This window comes from Scyliorhinus canicula, chromosome 13 (genome assembly GCF_902713615.1).
Source record: "Scyliorhinus canicula chromosome 13, sScyCan1.1, whole genome shotgun sequence".
NCBI classification, from domain to species: domain Eukaryota; kingdom Metazoa; phylum Chordata; class Chondrichthyes; order Carcharhiniformes; family Scyliorhinidae; genus Scyliorhinus; species Scyliorhinus canicula.
Genome location: NC_052158.1, coordinates 94,520,252 through 94,538,502, shown reverse-complemented (window position 1 = coordinate 94,538,502; position 18,251 = coordinate 94,520,252). Strand labels below are relative to the sequence as shown.

At 43.1% G+C, this 18,251-nt stretch overlaps 1 protein-coding gene across 7 annotated transcripts in view; it reads left to right on the top strand.

Moving 5' to 3' along the window:
* ift80 (intraflagellar transport 80 homolog (Chlamydomonas)) overlaps positions 1-18,251 on the top strand; it is a 335,512-nt gene that overhangs the window by 242,633 nt on the left and 74,628 nt on the right. For all 7 annotated transcript variants that reach the window (XM_038815169.1, XM_038815171.1, XM_038815170.1 and 4 more), the window contains 2 exons: positions 1,525-1,589; positions 14,269-14,404. In XM_038815169.1, coding sequence (XP_038671097.1) covers positions 1,525-1,589; positions 14,269-14,404 — 201 coding nt within the window. The remainder of the gene's footprint in view (positions 1-1,524; positions 1,590-14,268; positions 14,405-18,251) is intronic.

Sequence of the window (18,251 nt, the reverse complement as noted above, 5' to 3'; positions counted from 1 at the left end):
TTGATTCAGATTGGTGTCTGGGATACCCGAATAAAGGTCCTTTGGTAAGTGGTGACAGTTAGGAATGGATAAAGGAATGTGTGGTGACTGCAGCACTATTCAGGACCATTGTGACCTCACTAAAAGGAGCCTTATGATCCTTAGAAAGTAGTACATACAAGAGAAAAATCAGATTTTCAGTATCTCTACAGAAAGATCTTGGGCAGAATTCTCAGACCCCTCCCCCGCCGGGTCAGAGTATCGGCGCGGCATCGCATGAATCGTGCCCCAACGCCAGGACGCAAATGGCGGCATCTGCGTCGCTGGGTCGGAGAATCGGTGTGGCATCACGCGAATCGTGCCCCGATGCCAGGATGCAGTCGGCGGCGCCGGCGTGGTCGGCATGCCGCAGGTTGGGGTATGCACCGACTCTCCGGCACGGGCCAGCACGCTGATTCTCGAGTTCCCCCACTGCCATTCTATCATCCTCTAAGCCGGCGGGCCTCTGCATTGAAGGGTCCGGGTGCAGCCTGCGGGGTGGGGGTGGGGGGGGGGGGGGGGGGGGAGGGGGGTCTCTGTAGTGGCCTGGCCGCGATCGGGTCCCACCGATCGGCGGGCCAGCCTCTGCCCCCCCGGCCTCCTTTTCCACCGCGCTGGCTCCTGTAGTCCTGCGCCATTTGGCATCGGGGCCGGCGCAGGGAAGAAAGCCACTGCGCATGCGCTAGTTGGCGTCGGTCCAACTGTGCATGCGCGGACCCCGCGGCGCCGGGATCGGCAGCTGGGGCTGCGGAGGCCGCTCCAGCGCCGTCCTAGCCCCCTGTGGGCCGCAGAATGGGGTCCCAGAACGGTCGCCGACGCGGAGTAAAACACTCCCGTTATTACTCCGGCATCAGCAGTTAGCTGCCCGTTGGGACAATCCCGCCCATTGGGACAATCCCACCCCTTGTATTTCCCCATAATCTTCCATGACAAGTAAACACTTTGGAGAAGGTGAAAAGCAAGACAATAGAAACAATTCTTGTAAATATTTACAGATTTTTGCAGCCTATTGTTTCACACATATCCACCTTTGACATTTGCATAGTTTATGAGATTAATTCACTCGGAAGAATATTTCTATTTCTTGAGATGAACGTAAAATGTAGGCTGAAATTTTCCAGCCTTTCACGCCAGTGTGATCTTCGGTCCCATCAATGTGAACGGACAATTCAGTGGCTTTCCAGCCCCAGCACTGGTTATATAGAGTTAATTTGTTTTGTGAGTTATGAGATCATTTTCATGAATGAAGCTAATTAAATATTACATCATGTAATAATGAAAATGTTAGCAAAACTCAGGCCTAGTAGTATCTATGGAAAGAAAAAATGAGCATTTTAGTTCAAGGACTATTCACAACTGAAGGAAGGTTATAGGTTTTGAGCAAGTGAAGAGGAAAAGGGGGTGAGGATGAACAAAAGGGAAGGTCTGTGCCATTTTGTATCCTGTAAACATCTTGCAAGTATATTCCTGAATTTCATAACAATGTATATTGTGTTCTTGTTTCAGTAATTTATCTTATTGATGCACTCTCTGGGAAACCCTTCAGTGATGGAAAGCCTCTTGTTCACAAGGTATTTGGTTGTGATGAATAGAAATGGATCACTTGGACTTTACTTTCAGCATATTGTTCAATTCTCTCCACTTAACAATGGCTTTGTGTGGGATGTTTTGCATTCTAACACGATACGTTGACCCTCAAAACAAGAGGCAATAGGTTAGTTAAGAACAAAATATAGAGTGATGGGGTAATACAAACTAACGGAAAATAATATACATAATGAAATATACCTTTGTTATTTTGTGAGAAAACAAGTATTCTATTCCAATACATATCATTCATATCAATGACATCAAATAATTGCATGAGTGCTAATGTGTGGATGCGTATGCATTGTATTTTGCTTGTCATGTTCTCAGTCCCATCCATCAGAGGAAAATCAGGTGGGGATTATATTTGCATGCACTGCCATTTGATTTTTCTCTGGTCATATTTCTGTCGTATATTTTATGTCAACATTTTCCATTTTAAAAATTTCTGTGACTTGGATTTTGTGGTAAAAATGATGGTGGTGCTATCAGTGATCAACATTACTAAAGAGCACATCAGGCAACAGTTTCCAGCCACTTTTAAGTGCTGGAATTAAATGCAGAAATCTGGGTGCTTTCTGGGTTATCCTGTCCCTCTAAAAGCCATGGAGTAAGAATATCTCGCCAACAAACTCAACGTTTGAAAAACAGGGAAAGGTCTGAAATTGCAGAACGATGTGATGGATGACAAAACCAGCAACTTTTATTTATATAATACCTTTAAGGTAGCAACACATCTCAAGATGCTTCAACGGAAGCTTGATGAAAACAAATATCACACCAGACCACAAAAGCGGATATTGGGTAAGATGGCCAAAAGCTTGGTCATAAAGATAGGTTTTATGTAGTACCTTTAAAGAAGAAAGAGCTGTCATGAGGCAGGGAGAGAATTTGTTTTAATTACTTTATCAGAGTTACAAAGCCAGAGCTCGGAGTGTGGACAGGGGCAAACCCCTAACCCAGCTCCTTGCCTGCTCCAAAAGCCAATTCAATTTGAATCCAATTCATGGTCCCCACAAGAAAGACGTACCAGATCCAGGCATTACACCTGACCTCACACTCATCTTAGCCAAAAGGCCGAGAAGCGATGCAGGGAGAGAATTTGATAGCCGAGGCAACTGAAGGTGCAGCGACTAATGCTGGTATGATTAAAATCAAATTATTATTATTATGAAAATGCTGAAGAGGCTAGAATTAGATGAGTACAGGTCTCTTGGATTGTTTGGGGCTGTAGGAAGTTACATAGATAGGGAAGGGCCATTGCCATGAAAGGATTCATAAACAAGGATGGGAATTTTGATGTAGCACTGGATGTCAGGTAAGTGGAGGAGTTGGAAGGTGGTGGTGGGGTAAAGTTTGAGGTCAGCAACATAAATGTGAAAAGTAACACTGTTCAGATGATGTCTGCAATGGGCATCGTGTAGATGAGAAAAGGAGGGTCCAAGGATTAGCTCCCTGGGGGTCACCAGAGGCAGGGGACAGCAGTGGGAGGAGGAGCCAGTGCAAGGGACATTCTGGCATAGATCAGACATAAATAAGAACGGAACCAGGTGAGTGCAGTTCCACCCAGTTTAGGCATTTTAGGAGGAGGATGGTGTTCACCCTTTAAAAGGATTGAGACAGATTTTTTTTTTAAAAAGTACTTTATTCAAGCCACTTTAATATAAACAAACAAAGCAGAAGAAAAATCGTAAACATTTTAGATAACCAACACGCACTCCACCCCCTGCTCCCCCACTATCAGCCCCTTCTCCCATCCTGCCATCCCCATTTTAACCCCCTTCTCCCCCCATCCCCCATCTTTGCTGACCCCTCAATCCTCAATGAAGTCAGTGAACAGCTTCCATCTCCGAGCGAACCCATCAACCGACCATGATCTCATACTCACTAAATACTCGCTAAATAAAGATACTCGCCAGAAAACAGTTAGGGCTTATCCATTCCTAATATTCTTTTTTAAACCCTTCAGTTACTGGCAAATAACCTTGATGGCTCTGAAAATTAACTTTCCAAATGTGGAGTTTCAGTACTTCAGATTTTTCTCATCTTTTTCTCTCCTCTTAATGTAATCTTTCCCTCTTTCTTTATTTTCCTTTCTATGCATGATTCGGCATTAAATTAATGATTTGATCTGACTTTCCCTGGTTCAGACTCTGCACCCATTAGCAAAGTTTCTTCTGTATAATTAGTGTTTCGACACTCTAGGCTAGTGCTCACTTGACCTGGAGTTGCAACACAAGTGAAATTGGACATTATTTTTAAATACTTCAGGATGGGCATTATCAACTGTCTGATGTTAAAGTAGAACAATGTACAATATAGCAACCTAAAATAGGAACCTATGATGAGTGTTTGGCAGCATTTCATTTGCTATTGATGGCACTATTTGGGTGGCACAGTGGTTAGCTCTACTGCCTCACTACCAGGGACCTGGGTTCAATTCTGGCCTTGGGCGAATGTCTGGGTGGAGTATGTGCGTTCTTTCTCCGTGCGTTTCCTCCCCAAGTCCAAAGATGTGTAGGTTAGGTGGATAGGCCATGCTAACTTAGTGTCCAAAAGATTAAGAACATAAAAAATAGGTGCAGGAGTAGGCCATTCGGCTCTTCGAGCCTGCACCACCATTCAGTATGATCATGACTGACCATGCAAGTTCAGTATCCCACTCCCGCTTTCTCTCCATAACCCTTGATCCCTTTAGCCGCAAGGGCCACATCCAGCTCCCTCTGGAATATATCTAACAATTTGGTGGGTTACGAGAACAGGGGAAGAGAAGTGGGCCTAGGTAAGGTGCTCTTTCCAAGGATCGCTGCAGACTTGATGGGCCGAATACCTCCTTCTGCACTGTAGGGATTCTATGAAAATCATTGCATTCACCTATGTACACATGTCACGCTGTAATGATACAATCTAAACACTGAATGTCTGTGGAGCAAATATCTGATCTTGTTTCCAGCTCTGCCGCCATGTTAATTTGTGTCGATTTTCTCCTCGTGTACTTGAATTTCCAACTTTATTTTCAAGTATTTTAAGTTATATTTCCTTTTTTTTCCATTATGCAGTGGAACCCGAATGTCTGTGTTTGGCCACTACCGCAGCTCCTGATTTGGCCACACACTCTTTAGTGACTACACACCAGTCCGCTGGGAGTGGATAAAGAGAAACTAGTTTTATTATTACTAAATAATAATATGTACAATGCTCTTCAGCCGAGTCTGAGGTGTCGGTTCTAAGTCTGGCCAATTTTTCTATCAAAGTTTATTAACTTGTCCATGGGCTCCCCGCCCATCAGCAGGGAAGCTGGTACTCAACGAGGCTCACTGGGAGACTAGTTGCTCTAAACCCGTAGATCTCGTGCGGGTTATAGCACAGTGTTAGTTCCTTGCCCTATATCTGTCTTTATTAGCTCCATCTGCCTGACTTTGGCATATTGTGATGATGTTTAACGAAAGCTCAATTTCAAAGCATGTGTGCCAGCACCCCTAAACTTCTAACTTTAAAGGCTATGCTTGATTCCCCGCATGCTGCCTTGGCTGATGACTTCTGCCTCAGACTGGTTTTGAATGTTGCTCTCTGCCTTTCTCTCATATCGGTTCCAACTTTTGGCATAATCACCTTGGCACCCCCACTTTGTCCACTGAACCTGTCAGCCTGTCTACCACACTCCACTCCTGTACCTACCTCCCACCATCACAGTGGTTGGCTCCCAGTGCAACCACTTTAGCATTGACAATCTTCTGCCCTGTTGTTGTTTTCCACCCTTCAGTTATATCAGGCTTCTGAAAAAGAAACTTCCTCACATCACTGTTTCCTGTTTTAAGTGTAAGTTAATATAAGTTTTTCTTCCTTTTCCCACTTCTGAGAAGACTTTTTATTAACTTAGTTTTGGAAAACACACATCATTGGCAATTTGATTATGAATTAATGCTGTGGTTCTTCACTTTATAAGACCAGTGCATACTTCAGTTGTTGATTCTCTTCCAGCACCCAGTGGTGCATAAGGCTAGCCTGTCACCAGAGGCATATAGCTTGAGGGTCACCACTTCACATCAAGCATGGCTGACCAGGAGTCTCTCCCATTCTTACCACCTGCCATTAGCATGTATTGGAAAGATTTTGCAGGTTGATATTTAACCTGTTGGGCTGTGTTATAAATGCACTTTCCTTGGTCAGCAAGTCCTAGGTTAGGATTCGAACCCGGAGCATCTGGCTCAGAGGCATGGGCGCTACCCACTGTGCCATAAGACCTCCCACATATGCTCCAGCTCAATTTATTTCACCCAATTCTCTCTAATGCTCATTTAATTAATGAAACCGCTATTTATTCAACTAATATATTCCTCTCATTGACTTAAACCAAAAAGCCAACAAACATGAGTTTATGCAATGTAATATTCAAGTTCATTTAAAATGTAACTCTCGGCAAAATGTCCAGGTTAATTTAGCATGGTAGCATAGTGGTTAACACTGTTGCTTCACAGCACCAGGGTCCCAGGTTTGATTCGCTGCTTGGGTCACTGTCTATGCGGAGTCTGCACGTTTTCCATGTATCTGCGTGGGTTTCCTCCGGGTGCTCCGGTTTCGTCCCACAAGACCCGAAAGATGTGCTGTTAGGTGCATTTGACATTCTGAATTCTTTATCGGAGTACCCAAACAGGCGACTAGGGGTTTTTCACAGTAACTTCATTTCGGTGTTAATTGAAGCCTACTTGTGATAATAAAGATTATTTTTAAACTAATTTTGCTCCAAGATTGGTAAATCCTGCGTCCTGCAAGAATACAAAATTGATCTGATTCAATTGATTTTACCCAATTACCCACATTCTTCGTCTTTGCCAGAATAACATGTTTATTTATTTATAACCAAGATTTTTTTCAGTAAATTATACTCAAAGGTAAAATTCCTATGTTTAAAATTTATTATTTACCCAAGCCTGAATTTATTTAATTATATAATTTATAACAGACCTCAATCAATTTATTTTTATATAGATCAATTTCCCACCTGATTAACAAATCTCATATATTTGAAAGCAATATATTAAACCGGGTTTTTTCAAAGTGGGGGTGTATTGCGAGTGAATGTCGGAAGGGTGATGGAGCTGTCTGTTGGGGATATCTCGCAGTGGTCCAGATCACAGGAGAAACGCCCAACGGCCGCTACCAGCATTTTTATTGCGAATGGCTTCTGCTTTTTAAATTAGAAGGAAATGAGGCTGTGTGTTGTTTTCTGGCCAGAAGTGGCAGCAGTGAGCAGGTCTTGCGTGTTATATGCAGGGAGGCCTGGAAAATTAGAGAAATTTCAGATTTTGGAAGAGTGGTGGCAGAAAAATTCCTGAGGTTGAGACCCCAGAATCAGTTATTAACTTAGAGCTGACTCCAAATGAAAAGACTACACTGCTGTACCTGGCCTGAGATAGCACATTAAAAAGACGCCAAAAGTGTGAGGCTGTCAGCAGTCTGGAGTAGCATCTTCCAAGAGTATGCAATGCTGAGTAAAACAAGCATTTTGTTGCTATTGCCGTACATGACGTTCTACGTGTGCAAGGTTGGATTTTCTGTTCTCACAAAGATGAAGATGGCACAAAGAAACTGGCCAAAGCTTGCACCTGATATGCACTTTGCCCTCTCCTCCTGTGAATCTGATTGGAGTGAGATCGTGCGGACCAAGCAGGCTTCACTTTCGCATTAAAGGTAAGCGAAAGTGGCATGGGTCGCGAAGTTAGGCCGGCATGGGGTGCGAATGTTAGTTGGCATGGGTCCCCAGAGATCGGCCAGTTGGCAAAGTGGTTCCCGGGGAAAAAAAGTCTGAAAAACGCTGCACTAAACTAATACAAGTCATAACTGACCATATGAAATGCCATATTTACTAAATTAAATATCCTCTATGGCGTGCATATTTCCTACAAGTCTCACACATCCATAAAACCTTCCTCACAGCTGTACCTAAATCAAACCTATATGATGTATAGATTTTCCCACATTTAATAAACATGGAATTTATTCAGTCACTGTAAATCAGTGGTCCTGTTGTCCTGATGCAAATTAGGAAGTAACCATGTGGTTATCAAGTAACGCATCCTCCAAACCACCAGCAACAGTAAAAGCTAGGATTGGTCTAAAAGCTAGGACTTTGCTGATTCACAATAAGCATACATCTTGCAAGTTGTACTGTTGCTGGTGGTGAGTTGGAGGATGCGTTACTTGATAACCATATGGTTACTCAATTTGGGTGTGTGTGCTATGCATAATAAAAGTTATGGTCGATATATTATTAGTAATCTTGCATATGGCATATCCTGCTGCTCACAAATCTTACTTCCTCTGCAACTTTAATACTTTTCATGTAATATTTGTAATGTTAACTGCTGATTTAAATATGTTAAACCACAATTATTTATGTAACCAATTGTCTGCAGTTACGTAGTTGCAGGCCTCTAGCAAATAAAAAGCATTGTCATACACCTCCTGTTCCTGTTGTTCACCTTAAGACTAGTCGTCACAACTCCAAACCCCTGTTCATTTGTTGAAAACCCTTCTTTCCTCCTTTATGAATAATCCATAAGTTCCTGAGTTTTGACTACTATTACACAAAATAAATACAATTATAAGTATTTTAAATGAAAAAAATAGATCTCACCACCTTATACCTAGTCCCTTTGGTGTGTTTTTTGATAGAATTGTTAATTGAGGCAGTGTAGAATCCAATGAAAGAGACGCAGGAACACAGAGTACGATAAAATGAACTACAGGTTTATTTAGGTTTACGCAATATACACTCCTAACAACTCCTCTCCCCGAAGGGCCACCCTCCTTGACCAGCACCCAGGTTGGGGTTTTTATATAGTGAGGTTCCCTCTTGTTAAATGGAAACCGTACCCCTAATTACCAGGTGAATTCCTATTGGAGGTAATTACAGGGTGGAGCGTAGTCCGTGGCTTTTTTGCAATGAGCGGCAAATTGTGTTAAGCATATGCAGTGCTTACTTATTCGGTAAACTAATGCTTTGTAAAGATTTGATGGCACAATCATTTTCTAGGTTTCATATTACATAATTAGCAATAGAACTGTACCACATTTGCATAAATTCATCGTCTAAAGACGTAGGAGATAGTAATTTTGTTCGGTTTCAAAATGCAACATTTGAAACTTTAATGTTAACATGTTAGTTTGCATCAGAATGACAGGAAAGAACCAGTAGGATAGTCAGTTAGAAGCCATAATGGAGTATTTAATTGTGCATTAAATGTGTTAAGTTATCATTTAGAAAGCTGCTGAATCCTGATTTATTCCAGGTCTTGTATATTTATGATGTCGGTAATCAGTAAAACTTGTCAGATTGTTTGGACTCTTCTGCCGGAACCTTGTCAGCTAGATCTTCAAATTAAGGAGCCCATAGGAATAAAGTTCAGTTCCACAGTCTCAACAGAAGAAAGACCTGCATTTATAGAACATCTTTTGTGACCTCAGAACATCTCAAAACATTTTACAGCCGGTTACCCACTTGTAGTCAATGTTGTAATGTAGGAAACAGGTCAATTAATTTTTGCACAGCAAGGTTCTACAAACAGTAATGTATTACAAACCAGAAAACCTGCTTTTAGGTGTTAGTTGAAGGATCTATTTGGCCACATGCATGAAGAATACCTCAGCCCTTCAAGTATTTCCATGGGATTTTTTACACCTACTCAGGAGGCCAGACAGGGCTTTGATTTAATAATTATCCAAATAGCAGCATTTTCTCAATACAGCATCACATTGTCAACTTATATTTTGTGCTCAAGTCTCTGGAGTGAGTGCTCAATCTCATGCTTAGAGTTCAGTGTTTTTTCCCCTTGGTACATTTCTTCTGAGTAGTTGCTTCACTTCCATGGATTCAATCCCTTGCCTGTTTATGGAAATCCCTACATTCATTTGCTTGTCTCATTGGCTACAGATGTTCTTCCATTACAGCCTCAAAATCCCAACTCGTGTTAACTACCACCTTGTAGCAGGACAAATGTGACCAAGGAAATAAAACAGGGATCAGCCCTAGGTCTTACATGATCGGCTTAGGAGACTGAAGTTAGATCCCGATATCTATTTATCATGCTGCATTATATGTCCAGTTGTTAATGGCATGAATAGTTTTCTAGAATATACACTAGCTTTCAGTATTTTAAAAATTACATTGAGCAGCAATATTTTACTAATCAATCATATAACAAGAGCTTGGTGCCAACAGGCAAGGAGGTGAATGGACAATCATAAGTTCCTCTTTTAGCATGTGATGTCCCAACTTTTTAATTATATAAAACCAATTGTCGCGATTGATTTTTCAAGACCTATTACTGTGCAGGTAGACTGGTTGAACAGAAAGAAAGTGATCCCAAAGGATTTGGATCCTCAAACAGGAATATTCCATTCATTACACCCCAGCGGGGAACATTTCCCGTCACCTATTCATTTTTTAAAATAAGAGGCGGGATTCCCCGGCCGTGTCCGCCCGACACACTGAGAATCCCACCCGAGGTCAATGGCATTCTCTGTTGTACACGGTTTGCCCGCGGGAGAATCCAGCCCAAGGATTCCAAACTACCTTTCTGTTATAATTCTAAAACCTATGCAATGGATATAGGGCATGAATTTCCGTGCCATTTTCAAGGTGTTAACAGTGTAGGACAAATGTTTATCGGGCAGCAAGACCACATGGAAGTGTTTGCCACCGGATTTCCCATTAAAATACCCCACAAAAAAAAGTGAGGTGAAGTTGTCAGAAACGGCAAACAATCATGCCTGGACAACTCGAATAATCATCAAAACAAGAAGATAACAGCAGCAATTGTAAACCAATACTTGTTTATAAAAATCAGATCAAGACCAATGAATTACAGGTATTTTTAGATTGATGCTAATAGAGTGGATTTATACTGATTGTTTATTAGGGAACATTTGATCAAATAATCCTGGCCAAAGTACTACCCTTCCAACTGCTGATAGGTCCAGTGAAGTATCTGTTCCCCTGGACTGGTTATTATTCTTTACTTCAATTCATGCAACGTGACATTGAAAATCATATTGCAGTAAGAAAAATACACAAGCATTGGGAATAGATTTATTACCGTACTATTAACTTAAGCCTACTAAAGTGAACATGAAAACCTATGCCTAAACCAAAAATAAAATACTTCTGCTTACCCTATAGTATATTGGCTATGGTAATTAGTTTAGCAGGACAGCCACAAGTACAGTTGGCCAAAATACTTTTGAGTTAGGGAGGAGAAATCAGACCAGGTTTCTTCACACCCAGTCACTTTGGCAAAAACCAAAGGACCACTGGACCCAGTATCGAGAGTCAATACCTTCAAGATAGTACTGATGTAGGCTACATTGGCAAGAAAGAAAATTACTGTGTTTCTTCTTTAGCAATCACTCGCTAATGAGTATGATTGTTCACCTAAGATACTCCATGTTACTGGGCATGGGTACTGTGGGTTCTTGCATGGCTGATTAGCCCGATCCTAGAGCCACAACTTCAATCGCACATCTGTATCCATACTAAATCATAGTTCTCTCATTAAAAGTGATATAAAATTGTCTCATGAATTTAAAGAGGGGAAAGTCTCACTGTCAATACTTTTATTGTAAAACTAAAGGAACTTTTAAAAAGTTGGCCTTATTTTCATCTACCCATTTTCTTCTTTAAAGCATATATTTCATTTAAACTGTGGTTAGCAGCATTGGCAGGAGAATTGGCATGAGAATACAATCTCATCAGTGTGAGCTGAATTCACAAATTAAAGACTGAAATGACACATCACTAAACCATTCTGGGCTAATGGGTTTATCCCTACAACTGCCTCGCACTGTGAACTCAGTGACTCCTCCAGACTACTTCTGCTTGTCATCAGCACTCACTGTTTAAACAAAGGACAGAAGTAGATAGAGAAAAATTTGAAAGTTAGTCATCATTCTCTGTAATCACTTAATTTTTAATTTGGCATTTTTGAGGTAGACCCAACATTGGAAAGATTTACATCTGGATGGAGATCAAATCTGAAGGCCAGTTTTTTCAGACCTTTGAGGCCAACATGTCTGAGGATTGGCAAAGACCAATCTTTTACACATTTTCAGCCTGAAGCTAAGAGTTCGACAATAGGACAAGTTATTTCATTTGTGAAAAGAGTAACTCGATCTCTTGCAGACAAGATAGCTTATCTGCTGCGCTCTAGTGGTTGCATAAAAACAGGTCGAAAACTTGTGCTGTTTTTATGATTTTTTTTCCTGTTCTCTTTATGATGTTGTACTTTATTTGACTGTTTTCGTTATTCAAACTAATATTCCTAAACAGTGCTGTCATGTGGTTCAGAAAGTTTGCACTGGTTAGTTGCAAAGCCTCGCTGATGTATTCTCTGGGGGATATATTGGGGCATCTCTTTGTGCTCCAGAACCTCCAAAGTGTGACACTATTAGTTGTTAAATGTTGGGTTGGAATAAAACACGTTTCAACAGGTGCACAAACATTGCATATAACTAAAAAAATTCAGAGGAAGGTCTCAAATCGTCATTAGGTTCCTTAGTTGTTCATGCAAAGAGCCTTGCGCCTGTTTTTGACATGTGGCACACTTCAGCATTAAATATGTGCTTGGTGTGCATTATATTGGATGTTAAGATCTACAGGCACACCATCAATTAACTTATACACAAAGAAGTTAATTTAAGATTATTCCGATAAAATGGCTCGCAAGAGTCCATGGGAAAGATAAAGGAGTTGTCGTTTAATGTCATGATTCCATTGATGCTCATTCTTACATCAGCAGAAATATTTGATTGAATTGCTGTCTTCATATTCACTACCATTTATTATCCTGTATAGATTTCTCTTATTCTGTGTAAATGGTCAATTTTGGATAAGATTGTACCCATTTTCACATATTTTGGAAAATCTATAGAAAGTTGTATTTTAGCCAAGGGAGCATTAGTACATGCCAGTCAGACAGTTATAATTGAGTTATAAATTGTAGTTTGATAATATGCATGATGGATGCCAAATGTGGTTCAACAAGAATTCGGCCCATACAGTTAGGATTTGTTCCTAAGATACTGAAACCACGAAGGAAATAGAAGCAGTAGAGTCAAAAAGGAAACAGCAAGAGAAGTGTGGGAAGAAATAGCTTCAATTCTTTTTTGACAGAACCGCAGAATTTTAAATAGCCCTGGGAATAAGGCAGTAAAAAGATACAGTTGGAGTAATTAGCATATTCCAACAGAATGGAAGGTATTCCAGTTTCTCGGAATGACCAACACTCATTATTGGTTAGAGTGAAATTTGTAAAGAATGGCTTATGTTTATTTAGTGTCTTATCAAGTCTCTCAGAATCCTTGGACAGGATTTTCTGGCCTTTCCCACCAACGAGATCTTCCAGTCCCACTGAAGGCATCCACCCGCGTTGGTTCCCTGACACTGGGACAGGAAAACCATGCAAAATGCTGCAGACATCAGGATGGGAAGATGGCACGCCACGTGTGCTGCCAGAAAACACGACGCAGAGGGGGCTGGAAAATCTCACCCATTGTTCCATAGCATTTCACGAGTAACTATTGAACAGTGCACTGTTTGTAATTATGTAGACCAGTGCTTTTCAAACTTTTTTTCCAGGGACCCATTTTTACCAACCAGGCTGACCTTCGCAACCCACGCCGGCCGACCTTCGCGGTCCACGCCGGCCGACCTGCGCGATCCACCATTTTCTCTTACCTTGTTTGTTGCTGACAAAAATGGAGAAAATGGTTTTGGGCCCCAATGGTCCCTATGTCAGTTTGGTCCCTTTGGCTCCTGAACTTGGGGATAAAATAGGCTGCGACCATATTTTAAAAATGCAGCTGCACTGCACATGTGTCCCCGATCATCGGTGCGCATGCGCATAGTTTTATGCGGCCAAATTTTAAAAATCTGTTTCTGGCCATTTTGAAGGCCGCTCGCAGCCGGCATTATTAAAAGCCGGCTGCTGCGGCTATTGTGCGTGGATTTGCAAGATCGGGAGCTCCACGACCCTCCCGACACACACCCGCGACCCACCCGTGGGTCATGCCCCCGAGTTTGACAATGCCTGATGTAGGCAGTAAGGGACCCGGAAAGAGGAGAAGCACAAGGGCCCATGATTTCATTCCCTAGTACTGAAAGCACACAAAACAGCCAATTTGCATTCAGTTAGACCCAGAAAATAGCAGTGAGATGATGGAGCACTTTTATTTTGGTGATGATGCTTCACAAAGGAATATTTGCTGGGACATTCCTGCTGCTCTTTGATATAATTACATGGGACTGGATATTTAGAGTCAGGGAGACTCCACAGACCTTTAAAAATGGCGGATGGGACCCAAGTCCAAAATTTTCTCACCATTCCTGGTGCCCCAAATTTTTCCCAGTGCAGGTGTGGGCTCATTCACTCCTGACTTGGCCGACTCCATTTGCATGTTGCAGAATGTGCACATGCATGATCAACAGTCAACTACTTTACTCATGAAACCGGAGGCATATTTTGGCAGTGAGTCTTATTGCATTATATTTCGTGCTAATTTCAAATTAACAGAACAAAGCATCCTGCTCACAAATGCCAATGTATTTGAATAATTGAAAGTTCATAGCTTATTATTATATCTGGTAATCTGTACTGATTGTTACAGATAGAAGTGATGGAAGTTGCACTGGATCAATTTGGCTCACCCAGTGAAAGAAAAATTGCCATCATTGACAAAAATCGAGATCTGTACATTACCTCCGTGCGTAGATTTGGGAAAGAACAAAAAATCATCAAAATTGGTAGGTAGTTCAATGAAAATTTGTCTAACCATGAATTTGCATCTTTCTCTAGTTTTTCTCCTAATTCCACTTGGGCCTTCCCAAGCTCATCTTGTTGATAAAACCCACCTCCTACTCTCTCAACACTAATCCCAGCACGGTAGCCTTGTCTTTTTTTGGTACAGGGATGATGGTCGTCTTCTTGAAGCAGATAGGGACCTCAGATTGTTGTAAAGGGAGGTTGAAGATGTCTGCGAATATCCCCGCCAGCTGATCTGCGCAAGACCGGAGTGCTCATCCAGGTACCACATCCGGGCCAGTGGCTTTCCGTGGTTTGACATTCGAGAAGGCTGCTCTGACGTCTGCAATGGTGATCTCAGATACAAGTTCACCCGAGGCTTCTGGGGTGGAGTGCTCGCTCTCACTGACCTCTTGCTCAAAGCGTGCATAGAATGCGTTGAGCACATCAGGGAGGGGTGCATTGGAGCCGGCGATTTTACATGCCTTCAGTCAACTTGTAGCCCGTTATGTCTTGCAGACCTGTCTGGGACTAGCCTGGGACTCGAGCTTGGTCCGGTACTGTCTTTTGGCATCTTTGATGGATTTCTTTAGATCATATCTGGCTTTCTTGTATTGGTCAGGGTCACCTGACTTGAACACTTCAGGCCTTGACATCAGCAAGCAGTGGATTTCCAGGGTTTCTGGTTGGGAAACACGCAGATTTGTTTCTTTGGCACACAATCTTCTACACACTTACTAATTAAGTCAATTACTGTAGTGGCGTACTTGTTCAGGCTGGTCGCAGAGTTTTTAAAAACTGAGCAGTCCACTGACTCTAAGCAGTCCTGTAGGAGATCATCCGATTCCTCAGACCAACAATGCACAACTTTCTTTGACGGATCCTCCCGCTTCAGTTTTTGCTTATAAGCTGGGAGCAGGAGCTCAGCCTTGTGGTCAGATTTGCCATAGTGTGGGTGGGCGATAGAGCGGTAGGCATGTTTGATGTTTGTATAGCAGTGGTCCAGGATGTTTGGGCCTCTGGTGGAACAGGTGACGTGTTGGTGGTAACTTGGTAGTACGGTCTTGAGCCAACCTGACCAGGCTTCTTGACGCAGTGGATGAGAGGCGGGCACCCTGTTCACATAGGGAGTTGGTAAACCAGCATCAGGGTCAGCAATGCCCCTTGGGAGGCAGTGGCAGCTGCAGTGAGTATGGGCAGCATAACCAGGAGGACCACAGTCCAATGTCGGAAGAAGACGGATGACCTCCACTGAGCTGAGCTGCAAGAGTAAGTTACCACCTCTGCCCTGGCATCAGTTCTGCATGCCACCCCTCAAATTCTTAACCCCTCTCTCCCTCCAGTCGACCCCCCCCCCCCCCCCCCCCCCCTTCCATCCAATCTTCACGCTTGTTCCTCAGAACCCCTGGCACCCACCAGCGCAACCCCTTCATGTCTAAGTGCGGTGCTCACACATGCCACCTGCTATGGACCCGCCCTGACCTATCAAGTGTGTGGCTCACAAGTCCACTCTTTGTCCCTGCAGAAGAATATAACCCATTATAAGAGGGGCAGGGTGAAGATAGGGGGCAGGATCACAGAGACTCTTCACTCCCTATGAGGATCGGGCCCTGGAGATCACAGGGTTTCTCGACGAGACAGCAGAGACCGACAGTGAGGTTGGCCTGCGCCACAGGGAGAATCCATTGACCCTTCACACAGATGGCCTGTCTCAAGTGAATTGTTGATATCCCATAGAATTATCCTTCCTCTCGCTGACCACATGTCCATTGTCTTGCAGGGTCTCCATCAGATAAGGGTGGACCATCTACCCCACCCCCCATAAGACGTCGGAGCAGAATTAGGCCACTCGGCCCATCGAGTCTGCTCTGCCATTCAATCACGGCTCACATTTTCTCATCCCCATTCTCCTGCCTTCTCCCCATAACCCCTGATCCCCTTATTAATCAAGAACCTATCTAACTCTGTCTTAAAGACACTCAATGATTTGGCCTTCACAGCCTCCTGCGGTAAAGAGTTCCACAGATTCACCACCATCTGGCTGAAGAAATTCCTCCGCATCTCTGTTTTAAAGGATTGTCCCTCTAGTTCTAGTTTTTCCTATAAGTGTAAATATCCTCTCCATGTCCACAGTATCCAGGCCTTGCAGTATCCTGTAAGTTTCAATAAGGGCAGCACGGTAGCATTGTGGATAGCACAATTGCTTCACCGCTCCAGGGTCCCAGGTTCGATTCCGGCTTGGGTCACTGTCTGTGCGGAGTCTGCACATCCTCTCCGGGTGTGCGTGGGTTTCCTTCTGGTGCTCCGGTTTCCTCCCACAGTCCAAAGATGTGCAGATTAGGTGGCTTGGCCATGATAAATTGCCCTTAGTGTCCACAATTGCCCTTAGTGTTGGGTGGGGTTACTGGGTTATGGGGATAGGGTGGAGGTGTTGACCTTGGGTAGGGTGCTCTTTCCAGGAGCCGGTGCAGACTCGATGGGCCGAATGGCCTCCTTCTGCACTGTAAATTCTATGATAATCTATGAAGATCCCCCCTCATTCTTCTAAACTCCATCAAGTACAGACCCAGAATCCTCAACCATTCCTCATACGACAAGTTCTTCATTCCAGAGATCATTCTTGTGAACCTCCTCTGGGCCCTTTCCAAGGCCAGCATATTCTTCCTTAGATACAGGGCCAGAAACTGCTCACAATACGCCAAACTGAGTCTGACCAGAGCCTTATACAGCCTCAAAAGTACATCCTTGGTCTTGTATTCTAGACCTCTTGACATGAATGCTAACATTGCATTTGCTACCTTAACTGCTGACTGAACCTGCACATTAACCTTAAGAGAATTGTGAGCAAGGACTCCCAAGGCCCTTTGTGTTTCTGATTTCCTAAGCATTTCCCCATTTTGAAAATAGTCTATGTCTAAATTCCTCCTTCCAAAGTGCATACTTTTCCATATTGTATTTCATTTACCACTTCATTGCCCACACTCCAAGCTTCTCCAAGTCCTTCTGCAGCCCCCTTGCTTCCTCAATACTACCTGTCCCTCTACAGATCTTTGTATCATCTGCAAACTTAGCAACAGTGCCTTCAGTTCCTTCTTCCAGATCATTAATATATATTGTGAAAAGTTGTGGTCCCAGCACAGAGCCCTGAGGCACACCACTAGTCACCGGCTGCCATCCTGAAAAAGACCCCTTCATCCCCACTCTCTGCCTTCTGCCAGTCAGCCAATCTTCTATCCATGCCAGGATCTTACCCTTCACACCGTGGGCTTTTAACTTATTTAATAATCTCCTCTGCGGCACCTTGTCAAAGGCCTCTGGAAATCTAAATAAACCCACTGGTTCTCCTTTGTCGAACTTTCTTGTTACCTCCTCAAAGAACTCTAACAGATTTGTCAGACACGACCTCCCTTTGACAAAGCCGTGCTGACTCATCCCTATTTTACCATGTACTTCCAAGTACTTTGCGATCTCATCTTTAATAACACAGACTCTAAAATCTTACCAATGATCGAAGTCAGGCTAACCGGCCTATAATTTCCCGTCTTCAGCCTCCCTCCCTTCTTAAACAAGGGTGTTACATTAGCCACTTTTCAGTCTTCTGGGACCCTTCCTGCCTCCAGTGATTCCTGAAAGATCATTACCAATGCCTCCACAATTTCCTCAGCTATCTCTTTTAGGACTCTGGGGTGTAGTCCATCCGGTTCAGGTGACTTATCCACCTTTGGACCTTTCAGTAGGCCCAGAACCTTCTCCTTAGTAATGGTCACTGCACTCACCTCTGCCCCCTGGTTCTCCTGGAGCTCTGGCATCCCACTGGTGTCTTCCACCATGAAGACTGATGCAAAGTAA